The following is a 26,058-nucleotide window of genomic DNA, read 5'->3' as shown; positions in this document are numbered from 1 at the left end:
CCTTCTGGCCCTTCGAGCTGCGCCGCCCAGCAATACCCTGATTTAATCCTAGCCTAATCACAGGACAATTTACAATGACCAATTAACCTACCAACTGATACGTCCTTGGACTGTGGGAGGAAACAGGAGCACCTGGAGGAAACCCACACAGTCATGGGGAGAACGTACAAACTTCTTACAGCAGGAACCTACCATAAATTGTTCCTATGGTAGATGGCTGCAGGGAAAATTGGAAAAGAAATAATGAGCATGAGTGACAATTGGTTACAGAAGATTAATGGAAATTGAAGAGATACCTATGAGGGCAGCATTGATGGTGAAGGAAAGGAAACCCCCTTCTTTGAAGAAGCAAACAACAGGAATTCTACAGATGCTGGAAATTCAAGCAACACACATAAAAGTTGCTGGTGAACGCAGCAGGCCAGGCAGCATCTCTAGGAAGAGGTGCAGTTGACGTTTCAGGCCGAGACCCTTCGTCAGGACTGAAGAAGCCCTGAAGAAGCTTTGGAATGAAAAGCCTCATCCTGAGAGCAGATGCGGCAGAGACGGGAGCTGAGAGAAGGGGTTAACATTTTTACAAGTGACATGGTGGGAAGAGGTATAGTCCAGGTAGCTGTGAGAATCCATGTGTTAATAAAAGATAGCAGTAGATAAACTGTCTCAAGTGATAGAGAGCAACACTCACAACACGCTGGAGGAACTCAGCAGGTCGGGCAGCATCCGTGGAAACAATCAGTCAACGTTTCGGGCCGGAACCCTTTGTCAGGACTGTAGGGGGAAGGGGCAAAGGCCCTATAAAGAAGGTGGGGGGAGGGTGGGAAGGAGAAGGCTGGTAGGTTCCAGGTGAAAAACCAGTAAGGGGAAAGATCAAGGGGTGGGGGAGGGGAAGCAGGGAGGTGATAGGCAGGAAAGGTGAAGAAGGAATAGGGGAAAACACAATAGGTAGTAGAAGGAGGCAGGACCATGAGGGAGGTGGTAGGCAGCTGGGGGAGGGGGCAGAGTGACATAGGGATAGGGGAAGGGAGGGGGAGGGAATTACCGGAAGTTGGAGAATTCTATGTTCATACCAAGGGGCTGGAGACTACCTAGACGGTATATGAGGTGTTGCTCCTCCAACCTGAGTTTAGCCTCATCATGGCAGTAGAGGAGGCCATGTATGGACATATCTGAATGGGAATGGGAAGCAGAGTTGAAGTGGGTGGCTACTGGGAGATCCTGTCTGTTTTGGCGGATGGAGTGGAGGTGCTCGACGAAGCGGTCCCCCAATCTGCGTCGGGTTTCACCGATGTAGAGGAGGCCGCCCCGGGAGCACTGGATGCAATAGATGACCCCAACAGACTCGCAAGTGAAGTGTTGCCTCACCTGGAAGGACTGTTTTGGGCCCTGAATGGTGGCAAGAGAGGAGGTGTAGGGGCAGGTGTAGCACTTACGCTTACAGGGATAAGTGTCGGGTGGGAGATCCGTGGGGAGGGACTTGTGGATCAGGGAGTCGCGGAGGGACCGATCCCTGTGGAAAGCAGAGAGGGGTGGAGAGGGAAAGATGTGCTTAGTGGTGGGGTCCTGTTGAAGGTGGCGGAAGTTGCGGAGGATAATGTGTTGGATCCGGAGGCTGGTGGGGTGGTAGGTGAGGACAAGGGGAACTCTGTCCTTGTTGTGGTGGCGGGAGGATGGGGTGAGAGCCGAAGTGCGGGAAATGGAGGAGATGCAGGTGAGGGCATCATTGATGACAGCGGAAGGGAAACCACGATCCTTAAAGAAAGAGGAAATTTAAGATGTCCTGGAATGGAAAACCTCATCCTCGGAGCAGATGCGGTGGAGACGGAGGAACTGGGAATAGGGAATGGCATTTTTGCATGTGGTGGGGGTGGGAAGAGGTATAGTTTAGGTAGTTATGAGAGTCAGTGGGCTTGTAGAAGATATCAGTGGACAGTCTGTCTCCAGAGATGGAGACCAAGAGATCAAGAAAGGGGAGAGAAGTGACCGAGATAGACCAGGTGAATTTGAGGGCCAGGTGGAAGTTAGAAGTAAAGTCGATGAAATTGACGAGCTCAGCATGGGTGCAGGAAGCAGCACCAATGTAGTCGTCAATGTACCGAAGGAAAAGTTGGGGAGCAGTACCAGAATAGGTTTGGAGCACAGACTGTTCCACATAACCAACAAAGAGGCAGACGTAGCTAGGGCCCATCCGAGTTCCCATAGCTACACCCTTGGTCTGGAGAAAGTGGGAAAAGCCAAAAGAGAAGTTATTGAGTGTGAGAACCAGTTCCTTTTGACCCCAGCTGTTATGAGTGTTGCTTTGACCCCAGCATCTGCAGATCATTTTGTGTCAAGTGATAGAGACAAAGGGATCAAGAAAGGGGAGGGAGGTGTCGGATACGAACTGGGAAATGGACCAGGTGAATTTGAGGGCAGGTTGGAAGCTGGAGACAAAGTTCATGAAGTCGACATGCTTAGCATGGGTGCAGGAAACAGTACCAATGTAGTTGTTGCTGTAGCATGGGACGCATTGGGGAGCGATACCGTTGTAGGCTTGGAACATAAACTGTTCCACGTAGCTGATGAAAAGGCAGGCATAGCTAGTACCCATGGCTACACCTTTTGTTTGAAGGAAATGGAAGGAGACAAAGGAGAAATTATTGTGGTTCTGCCAGATGGAGGATAGTGGTGGTGGAGGAGAAAACTGATCTCCCTCCTGTACTTACCCTTGCAAGGAGAAAAAAATGCCACACCTGCCCTTATACATCCTCCATCACTACCGTTTGGGGTCCCAAACAGTCCTTCCTGATGAGGCGACGTTTCACCTGAGAGTCTGTTGAGGGTCATCCGCTGTATCCAGTGCACCTGGTGTAGCCTCCTGTGTATCAGTGAGACCTGACAGAGATTGGGAGACTGCTTTGTTGAGCACCTACGTCAGAAAAAGCGGGATCTCCCAGTTGCCACACATTTCAATTCTGCTTCTCATTCCAACATGTCAATCAATGGCCTCCTCTGTAGCCATGAAGAGGCCACACTCTGGTTGGAGGAGTAGCAGTTTATATTCTATCTGGGTAGCCTCCAACGTGATGATATGAACTTTAATTTCTCGAATTTTCAGTAATTGCCCCCCCCTTCACCATTCCCCATTCCTGTTTTCCTGCAGCATTTTGTGTGTGTTCCACAGGTGATATGTCGGTGATAGTTGTTCAGAGACTTCTTCAGGCTGGCCTCTGGGTGAAAATATTGCCCCTCAAGTTCTTCATTAATCTCTTCCCCCTAACTTAAACCTATGCCCTCTAATTCTTGATTCCTCAAACCTCAGAAAAACATTGGGTGCATTCACCTTGTCTATGCCACTCATGATTTTGTACTCCTTTAAAAAAAAGTCACCCCTTATGCACCACCGACTGCAGATTCCCTTCAAGTTACCCACTATTCTGAGTTGGAAAAATAGTTGGCATTACCTATTCATCACTGCATATAAATGTAACTATGCCTTTCCTAGTAGCACTGTGAGGGCACCTTCACCAGATGGAGTGCAACAGTTCAAGAAGATAGTTCCCTGGACTCCTAGCAAGGGCAATTTAGACTGGTATTACAGCGACAATCCACACACAGAAACAAATTATAACAAGTCATCCCTGTTTACAGAAGGAAGAAACATTAAGATAAAAGGTCTTTGTGAGAGAGGTGTGGGGAACTATGAAAATGGTAGAGGTAAAAATAGTCAGCAGAAATACTTCTCATCTTAAAAAAATGAGAATACGCTCAGTGGCCACTTCATTAGGTGCAGGAGTGCAACCGGATGTGGTTTTCTGCTGTGGCCCATCCTCTTTAAGGTTCGACATGTTGGGTATTCAGAGATGGTCTTCTACAAACACCTGCTGTAACGTGTGGTAATTTGATTTACTGTTGCCCTCTTGTCAGCTTGAACCAGTCCGGTCATTCTCCCCTGATCTCTCTCATTAATATGGCATTTTCCCCTACAGGGTGTTTTTTGTTTTTTTTATAGACTGTTGTGAGTGAAAATCCCAGAAGATCAGTTTCTGAGATACTGGCACCAACAATCATTCCATGGTCAAAGTCACTCAGATCACATTTCTTCCCCATTCCAATGTTTGGTCTGAACAACAACTGAACTTCTTGACCATGTCTGCATGCTTTTATGTATTGAGTTGCTGCCACATGATTGGCTGACTAGATATTTGCATTATCAAGCTGGTGTGCATGTGTACCTTATAAAGTGGCCACTCAAGGAAGATGTTGGAATGGAATTTGTATTTGGAAATGGTATTTTACTGCAGTTTGAAAGTAATGAGTATTTTAAAATAGCAGCTTTCCCTAAGTAGGTGATTAGAACTGATTGAACAAATCACATTTAATTTATTCACTCATATAGTTTTTTCATGCTGTACAGTATGGTATTTAATTAGTAATCATTTTAACCATGATTTATGTGATGAATTAGCAGTGAGTGGAAAATTTATGCCAGCTCTTTCACATTCCTAGCCTATATCTAAGCAGTTTTTTATGCATCTAACCTCCACTGAAAATCTAGAGCATGCTTTTCCCTGTACTTCACAAGTAATGTAGAATTTTCTGTACCCTTCACCACCAGAAGAAAGCTGGAACTCTCAACTGCAAAATCCTTTTAGCAATAAGTGAAACTCAGAAATAGGGAGTTCCTTTCCTTGTTATTAGAATTTGAGAGGTTGATCCTCAGAGTCAACACACTATTTTTGAATAGGGAATTCCTTTTCCTATTATCTCATTAGAATTCCAGAGGTTCCTCCTCAGCGGTCTGGATAAGCAGTGGTCAATTTGTGCCTAACAAGCTTTCAGAATGTCACTGTGGCTAGTACACAGAACACACATTAAGAAATTGCTGTTTTGTCCAGTCGATCCATGTTGACATCAATGCTTCACTCAAGCCTCTTAAAACCTTCCTTATAAAAAAATATATAATTCTCTATTTTTCCACTGTTGTGCTTATGCAATTTCCCTTAAACGCTTATCTCTTCGGTGACTCCCTTCAGTTAGCCAAGTTCTATGTTTTTAAACAGTCTCGGTAAAGGAAATTGCTTTCCTGAATTCCGTCTTGGTGATGATCTGGTTTTGTGGTCTTCCACTTCAGCTTTTCCTGTTCCACAGAACACAGTCTCTGCAAAGCCTTTAATAATTTTGAAGGACTCTCTGAGGCACCATTCAACTTTCAGATTTGAAGAACAGCGTGCCAGCTGGTTCATACATAGAAACATAGAAAAACATACAGCACAATACAGGCCCTTCGGCCCACAAAGCTGTGCCGAACATGTCCCTACCTTAGAACTACCTAGGCTTTACCCATAACCCTCTATTTTTCTAAGCTCCATGTAGCCATCCAGGAGTGTCTTAAAAGACCCTATTGCTGGCAGCCCATTCCACACACTCACCACTCTCTGCGTAAAAAACTTATCCCTGATATCTCCTCTGTACCTACTTTCCAGCATTCTTTCCCGTCAGTTCTAACCAGAACCTGACTACATGACCCAAGTTTGATAGGACCTCACTGTGTGTGCCAGCATCGGTTTGTTTGTATTTTCTGATGAAATATTTGAGCTCAGGTCAGATTGTGCTGTGCCAGTCATGCTCAAGCAGGGCACGGTAGTATAGCAGTTAGCACATTGCTTTACAGTGCCAGTGACCTGGGTTCAGTTCCCGCCACCACCGGTAAGGAGTTTGTATGTCTCCTCGTGACCATGTGGATTTCCTCTGGGTGCTCCAGTTTTCTCCCACATCCCAAAGGCATATGGGTAGATAGGTTAACTGGTCATGTGGAAGTAATTGGGTGGTGCGGGCTCATTGGGCCAGAAGGGCCTGTTGCCGTGCTGAATCTCAAAATCTAAAAAAAAGTAAATACTTTATCCAGGCAGGTTTGACACATTCCTGGCCAATGACATCCAGTCAAACTGGGAGTGGTCAAAGTTGAGTTTATTGTCATCTGCACAGGTACATGTGTGCACAGTTGCAATAGAAAAACTTACCTGCAGCTGCATCAGAGGTATGCACATAGCATCTAAACCGCAAACATAAATACAATTTCTTTAAGAAAGTACACAGTTAGTCCATTTTAGTGCAAAGTAATTAAAGTGTCACTGAGCTCAACTGATTAGAGTTGTGTCAGTTGGTTGAAGAACCGGATAGTTGAGGGGAAGTAGCTGTTCCTGAACTTGATGGTGTGGGACTTCAGACTTCCATACCTCTTGTCCGATAGTGGCTGCAAGGAGATGGCATGGCGCAGATGGTGGGGTTCTTTGATGGTGAATGTTGCCATAGAACATAGATCATAAAACAGGACAGCACAATACGGGCCCTTTGGCCCATGATGTTTTGCAGATCTTTTCTAAGACCAGTCTAATTCTTCACTCCCTCATAGCCCTCCATTTTTCCTTACCTCCATGTGCCTTTTAATAGCCTCATAAATGTCTCTGTTGTATACACCTCTACGACCAGCCCTGGTAGTGTGTTCCATGCAGCTACCATTCTCTGGGGAAAAAACAAAAACCTACCTCTGACATCCTCCCCCCCCCCCATGCTTTCTTCTAATCACCTTAAAATTATCCCCCCTTATAATACTTCCAACAGTGCATTTGTGGAAGTTTGTTCATTTGTTCAGTGGCAAGCTGAACCTCCTTAAACTCCTAAGAAAGCAAAGATACTTGAGCCAGGATGGGATGGTGAGCTGCAAGTGTAAATTTCATGATTGACTCAGTGTTCTTTGAAGAGTGTGACAAGGGATTGGAGAGATAATATTACCCCGTGCCTGGGAGGTGTTTCTTGATTGCTGGTTAGTCTTGGTGTTGCAATCGGCTAAATACAAGGCCTTCATCCAGGTCAGAGGAGACTTTTCTGGGTCTGGTGTCAATTTTGACTGGCAGAAGGGATATGATATTGCTCAAATGCTGTCAGGGAAAAAAGCGAGTAAGTTAGGCGCTGGTCTTTATAATTAAAAAAAACTGAGAAAGCCTCCAGTTGTGAAGTCATCTTTGTAAATTTTCTTATTTTATGCTTTATATTCTTCTTGTTGTGGTCAGTTGAGTTTTAATATAGAATTAGTAAAGCATATCGATATTTCAATTCTCCTTCTCCAGAAGAAAACTTCAGAGCTCAGTTTGAATTAATTGTGGCCTTGGTGACCTGCATCAACAACTTTTACAGGTTTGTATATGTACATTCCCAGTTTCCTTGGCTCCTCCAGACTGTTAGATTCTTAATGAACAACTGATACTTTACCATAGGCTCAAGGATAGCTGGTACCCTGCTGTTATTAGACTTTTGAATGGATTTCTTGTACAATAAGATGGACTCTTGGCCTCACAATCTACCTCATTATGACCTTGCACTTTATTGTTTACCTTAACTACACTTTCTCCGTAGTTTTTCATTCTGTATTGTTATTGTTTTCCCTCTTTCTAGCTCAATGTACTGTGAAATAATTTGATCTGTATGAACAGTATGCAGGACAAGCTCTTACTGTAACTTGGTGCAATAATAAACCAATACCAATATGACATACTTGTATTGAAACTCATTAAATGTTACTTGTCTGTGCTTCAAGTTTCCAATGCATACATAATCTGTTCTTGTGAACATAAGAATCTAAATTAAAAGCAGGTGTAGGATATTCAACTTGTGGTGCCTGTTGTACCATTCAGTGAACATGACTGATCTTTCTCATCAACTCCACTCATCTCCCCAATCCTTTGATTCTCTTGGTATCTAAAGATTTATCAAACTGTTGTGACAGAATGCAATAGCACAGAAAGAGGCCCTGAGGCTCATCTAGTCCATGCCAAACTGTTATTTTGCCTAGTCACATCGAGCAGCAGCAGGACCATAGTTCTCTAAACCCCTCCCATCCATGTACCTATACAAAACTCTCTGAAAGTGTAATAAATTGGCATCGACTACTTCTGCTGGCATCTCATTTCACACTCCTACCACCCTCTGAGTAAAGAAATTCCCCCTCAGTCTCACCTCAAATATTTCACCTTTCACCCTTAACCTATGGCTTCTAATTCTAGTGTCACCCAATATCAGTGGAAAAAGCTTACCTATACCGCTCATAATTTTCTACGCCTCTATCATTCTCCGATGCTCCAGGGAATAAAATCCTAATTTATACAAACCTTTCCTTCTAATTCAAGTCCTCAAGTCCCAGCATCATACTTGTTAATATTCTCTGTACTCTTTTAATCTTACTGATACCTTGGTGGTGAAGAGATAAAATTAGCTAGGATACCAACATCCTTTACATCTTCCTTACAGGGCAGTAGGGGCTTAGCACCTTATCTGAAACTGCTCCTGATTGCGCAGCCCTTTCTCAATATTAGTCTTGGAGAGTCACCCACATTTTATGCTCCTCTCTGGTGGCTGTGAAGAACCTAAAATCCATTTCAATGCTAGCTAACAAATCATAAAAGGAAGTTTACGTTCCTCATGGTTTTCTTTGAACAAGTTTCTGCTCTAACCTATAAATGGACTTGAGATGATTGTACTAAGATAAAGGATGGGATGTTTCCTGAACATTGATTTTGAAAAATTACAAAGCTGATTGCTACTTGTCTAAACATACAAATGTAAAAAATGCATTTGCTCAAAAGCATTTCAAATATGACAGATTTTTACATTTATGACCGATGGTGTCATTGTTATAATTTGGATGACATTCTATAATTCTCTGCAGAAAACATTGTGAAAACTCTTAATTTTTTACTCTTTCCCATTTTCTCCTCTCTCATCTTTCAGGTACTGATTGGCATTGAGAATAATTCCATGGATGTTAATCATTCTGCAGTAATTCGCCCAAGTGGCCATTCATCATGTGTAAGCCTGGATGGTGAGTGAGTTTTGGCAGACAATTTTAGATGATTTCAGATTCAGATTCATTTATTTATCACGTACATTGAAATGTGTAGTTACCTCGTTTGCGTGAACAACCAACACAGCACATCCTTAGGATGTCTGTAAGTGTCGCCATACATTCTGGTGTTAGCTTTTGGTGGGGGAGGGCACAATAATATGACCTAATCCTGTTCTTAATCAGGAATGAAAGATATTTGAGGTAAATTAGATTAGCTCTGATATCCAATGTAGAGTGAACCCCATTATAGGAATAATATGGTAAATTGCTGCTTGTTTCTTGAAGTCTGATAATGTACACTGTTTTAATTTGTATTCAGCTGTAATCCAAATGCACTTATTTATTTAGTGATCTAACACAGAGTAGATTCTCTTTGCACTTCAAGTCACGTGCCCTCGGCAACCAACGACAACCTGGATTAACCCCAACCTAATCAAGGGACAATTTACAATGATTAATTAACCTATCTGGTATGTCTTCGGACTGTGGGAAGAAACCAGAGCACCCGGGGAAAACCCACACGTTCCATGGGGAGGACGTACAGAGACTCCTCACTGACTCTCTGAGAGGGCTCGTTTCCACTTTTGTAGCAATGGGTTTGTTTGCTGCTGAACCCTTCTTCCAGATGTTTATTATATCTAAACTAATCCCATTGTATATTTACTCTCTGAAATTCCTGGTACTAAATCAATGCAAGATGGGTTTAGGCAATGCCTTAATGCTTAGGACCTAAGACATATCACAGCAGAGACCTTTTGGCCATCAATGATATGCTGACCTTTTAACCTACTCTAAAATCAATCTAACCCTTTCTTTCCCTAGAGCCCTTTTTTTATCTATGTGCCTGTCTAAGATTCTCTTAAATGTCTCTAATGGATCTGCCTTTACCACAACCCTTGGCAGTGTGTTTCATGTATCTACCACTGTCTTTGGTTTAAAAAAAACTACCTTTGACATCTCCCCTCTCCAATAACTTAAAATTATGCCTTCTCGTATTTGCCATTTTCACCCTGGGGGAAAAAAATCTCTGGCTGTTCACTCTATCTATGCCTCTTATCATCTTGTACCCCTCTATCAAGTCACCTCTCATCCTTCTTCTCTCCAAAGAGGAAAACCCCAGCTCACTCAACCAATCCTCATAAGACATGCTTTATAATCCAGGCAGTATCCTGGTGAATCTCCTCTGCACTTTCTCTAAAGCTTCCAAACCCTTTTTATACTGAGATGACCAGAACTGAACACAGTGGTCTAACCAGAGTTTTATAAAGCTGCAAAATAACCTCATGACTCTTGAGCTCATTCACCTGACTAATGAAGGCCAACACTCCATAGTCCTTGTTTTGTTAGGTGTTTTGTTTTGGAAAACATCCTTCAGAAATTCACTGGATAAAACATTGTGTTTAATTGGAAGATATTTACTCTCGTGTCAGATTTTTATGCTTTCAAGAAGGCAAGTTGTTGTGCGTTGCTCACTTTCTTTTGTTTTATTTTTGGGATCTGGGCGTTGTGATAAAGATAGCATTTATTGTTCATTTTTGATTGCCCCTCAGAGAGAGCGGTGGTGAGCTGCTTTCTTGAACTGCTGCTGTACTGGTGAAGGTACTTCTCAGTGCTGTTTAGACCTAGCATCGATGAAAGACTGCAGTATATTTCTCAGTCAGGATGTTGTGCGACTTTGACAAGAACTTGCAGGTGTGGTGTTCCCCTGTACCTGTGGTCTTTGTCCATCTTGATGGTTTGGAAGGTGCTGTTGAAGTGAACCTTGAACAGGAGGCTGGTTTCCATGGTGTTCTTCGTGTTGTAGGCAGTGTGAATGTCCTTTTTCCTTTTTTTTTTGGTTAACTTCTTGAAATCAAGAAACAGATTGTGCCAGTAATTAATCACGTAGTAAAAGGAGTTGTATTTTGTATGCTTTAAAGCTGGTTACACCCCGGCCATTTGGGTCAAATGATGCCTTGAGGTCACATGCCTCATCTCTAAAACCAAAGATTAATACTTTGTTCCATAGCAGCTTCATAGTGGCATTAAAAATGAGTCATTCACTATGAAATTCTTTGCCAAATTCTAAATCCAGTTTCAAAAGGTTATTAAAGATTAAGATTAAAGGTTACCTTTATTTGTCACATATACATTGAAACACCAAAACATTCTATGAAATGTGTCATTTGCGTCAAAGACCGACACAGTCTGAGGATCTGCAGGGGGATATCCGTAAGTGTTGCCATGCTTCCGGTGCCAACATAGCGTGCCCACAATTACTAACCTTTACTAATTCGTATGGCTTGGTAATATGGGGGGGAGTCGGAGCACCCGGAGGAAGCCCATGCAGTCACAGGCAGAACATACAAATTACTTCCATACAAGGTTGGAATTAAAGCCATGTACTGGCGCTAAAATAGCATTGCCCTAACAACTGTGCCACCCCACTGTTCCAAGGTTATGGTAGTATGAACTCTTTTTCTGAGTTAGATTGTTCCTAAAAATCATTTCAGCAACACCAGAAAAAAAGTATTAGATGTTTCTGTGAGCTTCTGCCTAAGTTGACGATATATTTTTGACTGCAGTAGATGTTCATAATGGTTTGTAAATGGAGACTAGTGAATTAAGTATTTTGCCATGATCAGTTAGAACACTAGAAGGAATGCTACCAGTTATATAATTGTTTTTGTTATGCTAGCAAAAAAAAGAGGTTAATTTTGGACTTAATAGCAATTGAATAGTGTAAAAATCCTCCTTAAACAAAAGATCATTGACATCGTAGCTTTCTATTATGTTTATCCTATGTAGATCTTGGAACAATTATTGTCTAGGTATATTTCCAATTCTCTTTTTTTTTGCTGAGGCTATTTTAAATCGTTTAGTTCTAAGTACAGTCTTCTGTTTTTGTGGAAAGATGGATTTATGTTTTCTCTAATGTATAGATAATCTTCAAAAGCAAACTAGAGATGTAGTCACACTGAAAATTATAATCTTTGTAAAAATGGGAAGGAACTTCCTTCAAAAATAAGACCTATTTGCCTTGTAACCTTTAATAAGGAAAATGACCTTGTAATAAATTGAGAAATACGTTCATATTAACGCTTTTTGTTTTCTTTTCAAAAGATCACTCAGGATAATTAAAATTACTGTGAATCTTCGCTGCTTTTCTGCCAATCTGCTTAACCTCTTCAATAATTCCGTATTAATTTCCTGTTTTCCCTGTTCGGCATGCTGTCTCCTTGCATTTAATTTCCTTCATTGTGCTACTGATTTCTATCTTAAATTGACTTTACTCATATGAAATTGGATAACAAAGCCTTTTTACAAAGCCTGATTCTCCAAAGCCTTTGTCTCGTCTGCCAAGACAAACGTTCTTTTACTAAATATGTAAAATGCAGCTTTGCTTAAGACAAGTACTTGTTTCTCATGAAGACACAAGACATTTTGCGGATGCTGGAAATCTGGAGCACCAGACACAAAATGCTGGAGGAGCTCCAGGTCAGGCAGCATCTAGGAGGGAAATGAACAGGTGACATTTTGCAATAGCTGAAGACCTGTTGAGCGGTCTTAACCTGAAATAACTGTCCATTTCCCTCTGTAGTGTCTGCCCTGTTGTGTTCCTCCAGTGGTCTGTGTTTTGTTTTTTTTGTAACTTTGCCCAAGTTAATTGTCAGCTTAACATATTAGGAGCGTTTGAGAGCTCTGGGACTGTACTCACTGGAGGTTAGAAGAATGGGGGGGGGCGCGGGATTCTCATTATAACCTCTTGAACATTGAAAGGCCTGGATGGAGTGGGCGTGAAGAAGGTGTTTCCATTAGTGGGGGAGTCTAGGACCAGTGAGCACAGCCTCAGAGTACAAGGATATCCCTTTAGAACAAAAATCAGAAATTTCTTTAGCTAGACAGTGGTGAATCGGATGCAATGCCACAGATTTAATAGGTTCTTGATTAGTGAGGGCATCAAAGGTAACTGGGAGAAGGCAGTTGGAAAGTAAAATAAATCAACCATGATTGAATGGCAGAACAGATTCAATGGGCTGAATGGCTTAATTCTGCTGCTATGTTTTATGATCTAGTTTATGCAATTTTAAAACTGGTGTCCTGCTTAGAGCATTTATCTTGTACTTCTGTTCTATACAAAATGTACCCTGCACTTTTATGTTCTTAATATTGATGAAGATTACAACCAGGATGAGCACAATTGGATTTGCAGCCAATAGCACTCAATAGGATAGGGTAACTAATGAGACAGTACTCCAACGTGCCCATTAAAAGAAGGTCTTTAATGAGAACATTAAATGAGAGAAAACATAAATTCCTGGGCCATGTCATCAGAAAGGGAGAAATAGAATGCCTTACGTTACAAGGCCGTTTGCCTGGGAAACGCGGTAGAGGAAGGCAAAGAAGAAAATATATGGACACTGTGAAAAAATTAACAGATCTAAGTGTGCGAGATATCATCGACGCTGCAAGGGATCGTTCGATATGGAGAGCCACGATTGCCCAAGCGTGTAACGCGCAAGGCACATGAAGAAGAAGAAGAAGAAGAAACACTTGATATGGTGCAAGAGACCTACAGATGTCTTGCATGGTTAATGATATTATCTGCTACTGGTAAGGTTTGGATTGAGGATGTTGCCCTGAGTTCATGTGCTTGTTTCCCTAAGTAACTGGTGTGTTGGTTATGATGACCTTGTGTTCCGAGCATTTTGCTGGAAATGTTTGTCTCTTTGGTACTCTGGCCATGGAATTGCTTTAGGCTGGAGTAGAATTTATATTTGACCTTCCTTCCAAGGTTGAAGCTATGTGTTGATGACTTTGGCTGGCTGGTTTAACCTCGGAAGGAGCTGGTGACTCACGAAGCAATTGGTTATCCCACAGATGGAGTCATTAAGTAGTCATGCTAGCTCATTGTTGAAGGCAAAATGTACGTACACCTTGGAGATGTGTTCATTTTACTCTTCTGTTTTTACCTTCCAGAAGAAATGTACCAGCTACCCAAGGTACTTGATTTGATTTCCTTCTGCTTGTTGTATCTAGTTTTGGGCAAATTCTCTAACCATGAGAGATATGTCACCATTCAAGTTATTCTTGAGGGCTCTTAATGGTGGCAGCCACAGGAATTTCAATATTGAAGGACTTAGAAACCCCACCAAAAATGTTCTGCTACAGTCTGCATTAGGCATCAAGATGATGAGCACTCCAAGGACCTGTCATACGCAATAGAATGAGTACACAATGTCCCAAGGTAAATCATCACCTGATTACTCACCCCACCTGAAGCAGAGATTTTGTATATGTCACAGAAGATTCTTCAGCTACCTTTGAGCCCACAGATCAGTAGTGGATGTAAGTCACTTTAGACCCCAAGGACTTGTCAATGGAGAGGACTTCCATTTGAGTAATTTCTCTTCAATTTTCTTTCTAAGACAATTTTCTGTTTTAAACATTCTCCACTCTACAGAATGTGGTTTAGCACACGTATGATTAAAACCCAATCAATCTCTGTACTTCAAGTACTACCTAATTAACGAGCTCAGGGCAATTATCCTCTTCTGCTATGCATCATCACACATTGTACATTTGTGTCTTGTAATCACTTAACTGTAAAGTATTTCAACTATTTCAGCTATCATTCCTTTCATTATGGCACTTCTAAAGTTCTGCATTCATCATAGTATCACCAGGGATCATTTAGTTTAACTATACATTTCTTACCCCAATCTTTATGATCTCTTGATTTGATTTCAGTAACAGACTTCTGTCTTGCCTTATTATTTGATATCTGAGACCGCAAAAATTGCCTTTAGTAATTTAAAAATTACCCACCCGCTCTGGACATGTCCTCTTCTCATTACTACCGTCAGATAGGAGGGACAGGAGCCTCAAGATAGAACATAGAATAGTACAGCACAGTACAGGCCCTTCGGCCCACAATGTTGTGCCGACTCTCAAACCCTGCCTCCCATATAAGCCCCCACCTTAGATTCCTCCATATACCTGTCTAGTAGTCTCTTAAACTTCACTAGCGTATCTGCCTTCACCACTGACTCAAGCTGTGCATTCCACGCACCAACCACTCTCTGAGTAAAAAACCTTCCTCTAATATCCCCCTTGAACTTCCCACCCCTTACCTTAAAGCCATGTCCTCTCGTATTGAGCAGTGGTGCCCTGGAGAAGAGGCGCTGGCTGTCCACTCTATCTATTCCTCTTATTATCTTGTACACCTCTATCATGTCTCCTCTCATCTTCCTTCTCTCCAAAGAGTAAAGCCCTAGTTCCCTTAATCTCTGATCATAATCCATACTTTCTAAACCAGGCAGCATCCCGGTAAGTCTCCTCTGTACCCTTTCCAATGCTTCCACATCCTTCCTATAGTGAGGTGACCAAAACTGGACACAATACTCCAAGTGTGGCCTAACCAGAGTTTTACAGAGCTGCATCATTACATCGCGACTCTTAAACTCTATCCCTCGACTTATGAAAGCTAACACCCCATTAGGTTTCTTAACTACCCTATCCACCTGTGAGGCAACTTTCAGGGATCTGTGGACATGTACCTCGAGATCCCTCTACTCCTCCACACTACCAAGTATCCTGCCATTTACTTTGTACTCTGCCTTGAAGTTTGTCCTTCCAAAGTGTACCACCTTACACTTCTCCGGGTTGAACTCCATCTGCCACTTCTCAGCCCACTTCTGCATCCTATCAATGTCTCTCTGCAATCTTTGACAATCCTCTACACTATCTACAACACCACCAACCTTTGTGTCGTCTGCAAACTTGCCAACCCACCCTTCTACCCCCACATCCAGGTCGTTAATAAAAATCACGAAAAGTAGAGGTCCCAGAACAGATCCTTGTGGGACACCACTAGTCACAATCCTCCAATGTGAATGTACTCCCTCCACCACCACCCTCTGCCTTCTGCAGGCAAGCCGATTCTGAATTAGGGCAATGATGATTCGGTTAAATACTCTCAGTGGCCACACAAAGCATGAGCGTGGTGGCTGAGGCACAGCTTTCTGTGCTGTAAAGCTCTGTGAAGAAACGACTTAGAAAATAGTCCAAGATTTGCTTCACAGATACACTCTTCAAGGGAATTTTCTGCACATAAACAAGACCATGGAAAAAGAATGAATTTTAATAAAGTTTTGTTCTTAAGAAAAATAATGAATAAGTGCTGCAATTTGGGAGTACAATTGCAGAGCTCATGAACTGGACAGCAGGAAAAGGACATACAAGGAAATTAGAGGAAGCCACTTGGGCCCTCTAGTCAAAGTTCAACGTACAAAGTAAATTTATTATCAAGGGTACATATAAGTCATCAGAATCAGTTTTACTATCACTGACATATGTCATGAAATTTGTTGTTTTGTGGCAGCGGTACAGAACAATCAATAAAACTAAATTACAATAAGAAATACATAAATTTTTAAAATAAATAAGTAGTGCAAAAAGAGAACAAAGATAGTGAGTTCTGGTGTTCATGGAATGGTTCATTGTCCATTCAAAAATCTGATGGCTGAGGGAGTGAAGATGTTCTGAAAACTTTGAATGACCATATACTGTACTACCTTGAGATCCTGTTCTGCCCTGCCATTCAGTATAATCATGGTTGATCCAGCCCAGGCCTTATTTCCTCTTCTCTCCATTTCCCCATAACCCTCAATTCCGTATTCTTGAGGAATTGAGGTCCTTTTTAAATACCCTAAATTATCTAACCTGTGGTTGAGAATTCCAAAGATCCAACATGGTCTGCAGAAAAAGATATTGCAGTGAACAAGGAGTTGGCGAAGCTAAAGAAATAGTGGTTATGATTGGATTGAAACAAGTAAAATGGATTTGCTTTCTGATTGGGAATCCTTGGTGTTTAGCAAACACAGATGATGTGTAAGCAGGGCTTTGGTGTGGGTTAGAATAGTCAGGAGGGTCTTATATGAGCTGAAGTTTAGAGATTCGAAGATGGAAAGCTGGACCTGTGTTCACTATGTCAACTACATTCTTCAAGTTGCAAAGGGGTTGAAGACAGTAGTGAGCATTTTCGATGGAAACGGGTGCGGCATAGGAAAAACACCTTCGACCCACTGTAATTTGTCTGCCACCAAAATAGGTCAATAGCAGATGCCATCTCCCTGGACCTACACTCATCTCTGGAGCAGCTGGACAGTAAAGACACCTATATCTGACCATTGATTATTGACTAAGTTCTGCCTTAAATACTATTATTCCAAGCAAACTGTTACGTAACCGGCAACAATGAATATCAATTGAGTCAGGTTATATAAAAACAACCAAACATTTATTAAACACGTATAAACAATAAAAACAAATGAAAACCTTAACCAGAAGTTAACTGCTATGCGTTCAACAAATTGTCACTCGGTACTGATTCTTAAAGCGATAAATGCGAAAACAGTTCTTAAAGCGGTAAAGTCAAATATGGTTCTTAAAATGGTAAATTCGAAAGTCCAACAGATTTATACATTCAATTGGGAGAGACTTCTCTGGAGAAGGATTTCTTCATAGACGCGACTTCCCTGCTGGTTCTGTCCAAAGAATTCACGATGGAAGAAATAAATGGCTTAAAACAACTGACCTTAATTTCTAGAGAGCACCTTGCATGAACTACCTTGCTGTTTCGGCAGGAGTTATCTTCAATGCAGGTTGCTACTTCTTCAACGAATACTCAATAAGGTTGATCCTTTATTAAATTGCCGAACATTCCCGACTTCTCTTAATCTTTCATATCCTGTACTTCGATAAAGTCTTCACTCTCCAATACTACAGAAAATCATTGAATCTGGCAGAAAGGGTAAACTGCCAATCCAGCACTATTGTACCTTACAATAGAATGTAAAACTCCATTTTAAAAATGAAACTGCGTCATAAAACAAATACGCAACGGGAACAGAGACACTGACGAACATTCTAGCTGGAAAACTAAAAACTAACTGCGTCACCTGAGGTCTTCCCTTTTATACCCGTGGTGAACATGTCATCATGTGACCTCACATCAGTGGGAAAATTACATCAGGTGACCTCCAAAAGACCATTACATCATTCTCACAAGAAAGTCACAAGATCTCCTTGAGGTATGTAACAAAACTCAATGCCAAACTCCAGACCTTGGGGGTTAATGACCCCCTCTGCAGCTTGTTCTTTGACTTTACACCAGTAGACCACAATCAGTAAGCACGGCAGCACCACCTTCGCAATGGTTATTCTAAACACTGGACCTCTATAAGTTTGTGTCCTCATACCCCTACTCTGCTCCCTGTACACTCATGACTACGTGGCCAGATTCTGTTCTAACTCCATCTACGAGTTTGTAGGTGATACCACTGTGGGTGTTAATCCTAATAACGATGAGTTGGAGTTCAGGAAAAAGACGGAGAGCCTAGAGACATGGTGTCATGATAACATCCTTTCTCACTATGTCAACAAAACAAAAGAGCTGGTCATTGACTTCAGAAATAAGGACGGTGCACACGATCCTGTCTATACCAATGGTGTTGAGGTTGAGAGCTTCAAGTTCCCAGGAGTGAATATCAGCAGTAGCTTGGCCTGGACCAATCATGCTGATGTCACAGTCAAGAAGGCCCACTGTACCTCTACTTCCTCAGGAGGCTAAAGAAATTTTGTATGTCCCTGTTGACCCTTACCAAATTTTGTTGATGCATCATAGATAGCATCCTATTTGGATGCATAATGGCTTAGTTTACAACTGCTCAGCATGTAATTGCAAGAAACTGCAGAGAGTTGTGGACACAGCCTAGTATATTGCAGGAACCAGCCTCCCGTCTGTACTTCTCACTGCTTCAGTAAAGGAGCCAGCATAATCAAAGATCCCACCTACCCCAGACATTCTCTCTTCTGCCCTCTCCCCTGGGCAGAAGATACAAAAGCCTGAAAGTATATACCACCAGGCTCAAAACAACTTCTATCCCACTGTTATGAGACTCTTGAATAATAAGATAGATATTGACCTCATAGTCTACCTCATTATGATCTTGCAGTTTATCATTTGCCTGCATTACACATTTTTGGTAGCTTTATATTCTGCATTGTTATTGTTTCACCTTATTCTAGCTCAATGCACTGTGTAATGATCTGATCTGTATAAATATTATGCAAGACAAGCTTTTCAATGTACCTTGGTACATGTGACAATAATAAGCCAATACCGATTCCAGTAAGGTGGATGAAAACATTGGAGTAAACTTTCAAGTGGACAAAGTAATTGTGAAGTGTACTTCAATTAATTTCAAGGTCTGATGCTCAATCTTGGCCAGCCAAATCTGATAATGAATGGTTAATCCAGTTTCTTCCAAAGGTATTCAAATCCACCTCTTTTGATTGTAAGAGAACAAAGATGGAGGGTGTATTGTGGGGTCTTACTGAGAGCTAATAATGATATTAGAGTTGTACGAATGTGTAAGAATATCTGTGCTTTGAGCAGGTGCAAGAAACAATGGCCTATGTTGCCTTCTGTTTTTTATGTCATCTGTTAATGTTGCCTTATCAGTGTGTCTGTGTAATATCAAACCAAGATTTGTTTTGGGAATTGGAAATTTAAACAAATTAAAGGGAAAATTGGTTGAGGCAAGTGGCTTGGGAAAACAATGGTAAAACAAGCTTAGATTAACCAGCACAGTGCTTGTGTGTGTGTGTCTGTGTGTGTGTGTGTGTGTGTGTGTGTGTGTGTGTGTGTGTGTGTGTGTGTGTGTGTCTGGACTTCATATGTACACACTTATTTAACAACATGAGAGAATCTGCAGAGCAACACGCATAAAACATTGAAAGAACTCAGCAAGTCAGGCAGCATCTATGGTGGGGAATAAACAGATGTTTTGGGTTAATCTCCTCTGTTCTGTAATACTTTAGCATTATGTCATCAAACCAACCCTAAAAAGAGTCTCCCATGAGATGTCTGACATTTTCTTAATGTATTGTACTGTGTCTGAGGTAGATGTACCATTGAGGTAGGCTTTTTGTTTATCCCTACTCATACTGCATTGAACTGAGACTTCAAATTCTGCTAGGACAGCAGAGGAAAGAATTTCACCCCATTGTACAAGTTTGTAAACACAAAATACTCTGCAGATGCTGGGGTCAAAGCAACAATCACAACACGCTGGAGGAACTCAGCAGGTTGGGCGGGATCCGTGGAAACGATCAGTCAATGTTTTGGGCTGGAATCCTTTGTCAGGACTGAAGAAGGAGGGGACAGAGGCCCTATAAAGAAGGTGGGGGGAGGGTGGGAAGGAGAGGGCTGGTAGGTTCCAGGTGAAAAACCAGTAAGGGGAAAGATAAAGGGGTGGGGGAGGGGAAGCAGGGAGGGGATAGGCAGGAAAGGTGAAGAAGGAATAGGGGAAAACACAATGGGTAGCAGAAGGAAGCGGAGCCATGAGGGAGGTGATAGGCAGCTGGGGGAGGGGGCAGAGTGAAATAGAGATATGAAAAGGGAGGGGAGGGAATTACTGGAAGTTGGAGAATTCTATGTTCATACCAAGGGGCTGGAGACTACCTAGATGATATATGAGGTGTTGCTCCTCCAACCTGAGTTTAGCATCATCATGGGAGTAGAGGAGGCCATGTATGGACATATCCGAATGGGAATGGGAAGCAGAGTTGAAGTGTGTGGCAACTGGGAGATCCTGTCTGTTGTGGCGGACGGAGCGGAGATGCTCAACGAAGCAGTCCCCCAATCTGTGTCGGGTTTCACCGATGTAGAGTCATAGTCATAGTCATACTTTATTGATCCAGGGGGAAATTGGTTTTCGTTACAGTTGCACTATAAATAATAAATGGTAATAGAACCATAAATAGTTAAAATAGTAGTATGTAAATTATGCCAGTAAATTATGAAATAAATCCAGGACCAGCCTATTGGCTCAGGGTGTCTGACCCTCCAAGGGAGGAGTTGTAAAGTTTGATGGCCACAGGCAGGAATGACTTCCTATGACGCTCTGTGTTGCATCTCGGTGGAATGAGTCTCTGGCTGAATGTACTCCTGTGCCCACCCAGTACATTATGTAGTGGATGGGAGACATTGACCAAGATGGCATGCAACTTAGACAGCATCCTCTTTTCAGACACCACTGTGAGAGAGTCCAGTTCCATCCCCACAACATCACTGGCCTTAAGGATGAGTTTGTTGATTCTTTTGGTGTCTGCTACCCTCAGCCCGCTGCCCCAGCACACAACAGCAAACATGATAGCTCTGACCACCACGGACTCGTAGACTCGTAGGCCACAAGAGGAGGCTGCACCGGGAGCACCGGATGCAATAGATGACCCCAACAGACTCACAAGTGAAGTGTTGCCTCACCTGGAAGGACTGTTTGGGGCCCTGAATGGTAGCAAGAGAGGAGGTGTAGGGACAAATGTAGCGCTTACACTTACAGGGATAAGTGCCGGGTGGGAGATCCGTGGGGAGGGATGTATGGACCAGGGAGTCGTGAGGGGAACGATCCCTGCGGAAAGCGGAGAGGGGTGGAGAGGGAAAGATGTGCTTAGTGATAGGGTCCTGTTGAAGGTGGTGGAAGTTGCAGAGGATAATATGCTGGATCCGGAGGCTGGTGGGGTGGTAGGTGAGGAGAAGGGGAACTCTGTCCCTGTTGTGGTGGCGGGAGGATGGGGTGAGGGCTGAAGTGCAGGAAATGGAGGAGATGCGGGTGAGGGCATCATTGATGACGGCAGAAGGGAAACCACGATCCTTAAAGAAAAAGGACATTTCAGATGTCCTGGAATGGAAAGCCTCATCCTGGGAGCAGATGCAGTAGAAATGGAGGAACTGGGAATAGGGAATGGCATTTTTGCATGTGGCAGGGTGGGAAGAGGTATAGTTGAGTCCTCTCCCCCACCCCTTTATCTTTCCCCTTACTAGTTTTTCACCTGGAACCTACCAGCCTTCTCCTTCCCACCATTCTCCCACCTTCTTTATAGGGCCTCCTCCCCTTCCCTCTTCAGTCCTGATGAAGGGTTCCGGCCCGAAACATTTATTGATCGTTTCCACGGATGCTGCCGGACCTGCTGAGTTCCTCCAGTGTGTTGTGAGTGTTGCATTGTACAAGTTTGATCGTGTACCCTAACCCTAACCCTAATGAAACAAGAAAACGTAGGTAAAACATTTTTCACCAGTTTTTCTTTACCAAATCATACCATCTGATTCCTTTGCCATTTTATATGGTGCTACCATGCATATCTTAATTCAACTTGTGAAAAAATCACAAATGGTACTTCACTGAGGATTTTGGTACCATGGAAAGCATCCTATTTCATATGTCACCACAGACTCTAGTAAATTTCTATAGATGTATCGTGGGGATCATCCTGACTGGTTGCATTACCGTCTGGCATGGAGGCGCCAATGATTGTAAGAGGCTTCGGAGGGTTGTAGTCTCAGCCAGCTCCACCACAGGCACAAGCCTCCCCACCACCGAGAACATCTTCCAAAGGTGTGACTCAAGAAGGCGGCATTATCATTAAGGAGCCTCACCATCAGGGACATGTCCTCTTCTCATTATTACCAACAAAGAGGAAGAACAGGAGCCTGAAGACATACACTCAACATTTTAGCAATGGTTTCTTCCTCTCTACCATCAGATTTGTGTAGGTATATGAATATTACCTTGCTACTTCTCCTTTGCACTAGGTATTGATTTCTTTTCATTGTAACGCTAATTTGTTATATCTGCACTGTACAGCTGCCACTAAACAACAAATTTCACAACCTCTGTCAGTGATAGCAAACCTGATTCTGATTCTATGCAGATGCATTACAGCTTGGTATGGCAACTGCTCTGCCTGTGATCACAAGGAACTGCAGAAAGCGGTGGACATAGCTCAGCATATGACAGAAATCAGCCCTCCCATGCACTCTCTCTGTACTTCTTGCTGCCTCAATCAAGCAGTCAGCATTATCAAAGACCCCATTCATCCCAGGTATACTCTCTTAGAGAATACAAAAGCCTGAAAGCACGTACACCAGCTCAAGGAGAGCTTCTGCCCCTCTGTTATAAAATATTGAACAGTCCCCTAGTAAGATGAGATGGACTCTTGACCTCACAAACTACCTGGTTATGACCTTGCACATTGTTGGCTTCTTTCACTGCACTTTCTCTGTAACCCTACATTCTGTTACTTTCTCTTGCACTGTTGCAGTGAATTCATCTGTATGCAAGGTAAGAGGATGTGTTTTTCACTGTACCTTAGTACATGGGCCAATAATAAACTAATTTTCCAATTCAAAATAGAGAAGGCGAACCATTTGATGAGCCTGAACTTCGAGCAACCATTGATAAGGTGCTTAATAAGTATTTATCAAGCTAAATTAGAGTGCGCAGTACTACTATGAACTGAGATTTGCTTAAAGTATGGAAGTGAAGAATAGGAATAAAGATATTATTTTGGATTAGGAGGCTGTGATTTGCAGGTGTCCCAGTGATCAGTGCTGTAGACCCAACTGTTGACTATGGTGGAACCAAGTTTGCTTTGAACACATACAAAATCCTGGAGAAAATCAGCAAGTCAGGCAGCATCCATGGAAGGGATTAAACAGAATTTTTAAATTAACAGTTAGCTTTGTGTGTCACATGTGCCTCAAAGCATGAAGTGAAATGCAATGTTTTACATCAACAACCAACAGTGTGAGAGTGAGCTGAGGGCAGGCTACAAATGTTGTCATGCTTCTGGCGCCAAGATAGCATGCCCACAATTCACTAATCCTAACCTTAACCATATATCTTTGGAATGTGGGAGGAAACCGGAGCACCCAGACATTCTTTTCCCATGATGGTGGCACACAGAGATGCAACGGCTTCTCCTGCTCCCAATAATGGTGCTAGCTTTAAATTCTTAGAGTTTGAAAGTTTCTAGACAGGGATTTCAGATGTCCAAAGTTCAGTGAATGCAGCACTGTGGAACTCTTAAACAAGCTTGCATTTAATCTTGCAAACACGAGAAAATCTGCAGCTGCTGGAAATTCAAGCAACACACACAAAATGCTGGTGGAATGCAACAGGCCAGGCAGCATCTCTAGGAAGAGGTACAGTCGACGTTTCGGGCCAAGATCCTTCGTCAGGACTAACAGAAAGAAGAGCTAGTAAGAGATTTGAAAGTGGGAGGGGGAGGGGGGAGATCTGAAATGATAGGAGAAGACAGGAGGGGAGGGGTGGAGCTAAGAGCTGGAAAGTTGATTGACAAAAGGGATACAGAGTTGGAGAAGGGGGAGGATCATGGGACGGGAGGCCTAGGGAGAAAGAAAGGGGGAGGGGAGCCCAGAGGAAGATGGAGAGCAGGCAAGGAGTGATTGTGAGATGGACAGAGAGAGAAGAAAAGAAAGGGGCAAAATAAAAATAAATGAGGGATGGGGTAAGAAGGGGAGGAGGGGCATTAACGGAAGTTAGAGAAGTCAATGTTCATGCCGTCAGGTTGGAGGCTACCCAGACGGAATATAAAGTGTTGTTCCTCCAACCTGAGTGTGGCTTCATCTTGACAGCAGAGGAGGTCGTGGATTGACATATCAGAATGGGAATGGGACGTGGAATTAAAATGTATGGCCACTGGGAGATCCTGCTTTCTCTGGCGGACAGAGCGTAGGTGTTCAGTGAAACGGTCTCCCAGTCTGTGTCGGGTCTCACCAATATATAGAAGGCCACACCGGGAGCACCGGACACAGTATATCACACCAGCCGACTCACAGGTGAAGTGTCGCCTCACCTGGAAGGACTGTCTGGGACCCTGATGGTGGTGAGGGAGGAAGTGTAAGGGCAGGTATAGCACTTGTTCTGCTTACAAGGATAAGTGCCAGGAGGGAGATCGGTGGGGAGGGATGGGGGTGACGAATGGACAAGGGTGTTGCGTAGGGAGTGATCCCTGCAGAAAGCTGGGGGGGGGGAGGGAAAGATGTGCTTAGTGGTGGGATCCCGTTGGAGGTGATGGAAGTTACGGAGAATTATATTTTGGGGTGGTAGGTGAGGACAAGGGGAACCCTATCCCTACTGGGGTGGCGGGAGCATGGGGTGAGAGCAGATGTGTGTGAGATGGGAGAGATGCGTTTGAGAGCAGAGTTGATGGTGGAGGAAGGGAAGCCCCTTTCTTTAAGGAAGGAAGACATCTCCTTCATCCTGGAATGTAAAGCCTCATCCTGAGAGCAGATGTGGCGGAGACGGAGGAATTGTGAGAGGGGGATGGCATTTTTGCAAAAGACAGGGTGGGAAGAGGAATAGTCCAAGTTGCTGTGAGAGTCTATAGGCTTATAGTAGACATCAGTAGATAAGCTGTCTCCAGAGAAAGAGACTGAAAGATCAAGAAAGGGGAGGGAGGGAAACAGTAATGGGGAATGGTGAAGGAGGGGAGAGACAATTACCCGAAATTCGAGAAATTGATGTTTATACCATCAGGTTGGAGGCTGCCCAGACGGAATATAAGGTTTTGCTCCACCAGCCTGAGTGTGGTTTCATCACGGCAGTGGAGGCGGCCATGGTCTTCTGCCAGAAAAAGCATGATCTCCCGATGGCCACCCATTTCAATTCCACTTCCCATTCTCATTCCAACATGTCGGGCAGTAACTGCAGTTGATGTGAGAAGGACTGTGCAGAGTTAACCAATGTAAGGCTGCCACGCCAGACAACATCCTAGGCCAAGTACTCAGGGAGTGTGCACAGCAGCTGACTGACATCTCCAACACTTCACTCATCCGGGCTGTTGGCCCCACATGCTTCATATCAGCCACCGTTATCCCTGTACCAAAGAACTCTACACCTTCAGAACTAAACGACTAATGCCCCGTGGTACTGACACCGATCAACATGAAGTGCTTTGATGGCTGATAATGGCACATAACACAAACTTCATTTCTGTCATATTGGTCACTCATCAAAATACTAACTGATAGAACACCCTACAACAGATGCCACAGCATCTCTCGTGCACCTGACCCTGACACACCAAGACAACAAGGGACACTGATGTCAGAATGCTGATTCTGCATTTCATTTTGGCATTCAGCACTATTGTGTCAGTGACCTTGGTGAACAAACTCCTACCCCTCTGTCTAAGTACTTCACTGTGCAACTGGGTATTGGACTTCCTAATGAACAGACCTCAGTCAGGATCACAACTGCTCCTCCCTCCCCATCATCCTCAACACGGGTCCCCACCAGGGCTGTGTGCGGAGCTCACTGCAATCACAT

General features: G+C 43.1%; 1 protein-coding gene across 4 annotated transcripts in view; it reads left to right on the top strand.

Moving 5' to 3' along the window:
• osbpl8 (oxysterol binding protein-like 8) overlaps window positions 1-26,058 on the top strand; it is a 253,659-nt gene that overhangs the window by 24,746 nt on the left and 202,855 nt on the right. For 3 of the 4 annotated variants that reach the window (XM_063058446.1, XM_063058442.1, XM_063058445.1), the window contains exon 2: window positions 8,764-8,854. In XM_063058446.1, coding sequence (XP_062914516.1) covers window positions 8,791-8,854 — 64 coding nt within the window. In that variant the 5' untranslated portion in view covers window positions 8,764-8,790. Of the gene's footprint in view, window positions 1-7,106; window positions 7,174-8,763; window positions 8,855-26,058 lie in introns of all 4 variants that reach the window. The other variant, XM_063058444.1, reaches the window with a different exon arrangement.

The sequence above is a fragment of the Mobula hypostoma genome, chromosome 9 (assembly GCF_963921235.1).
Source record: "Mobula hypostoma chromosome 9, sMobHyp1.1, whole genome shotgun sequence".
Classification (NCBI taxonomy): domain Eukaryota; kingdom Metazoa; phylum Chordata; class Chondrichthyes; order Myliobatiformes; family Myliobatidae; genus Mobula; species Mobula hypostoma.
This window is presented reverse-complemented; position numbering and strand designations above follow the sequence as displayed.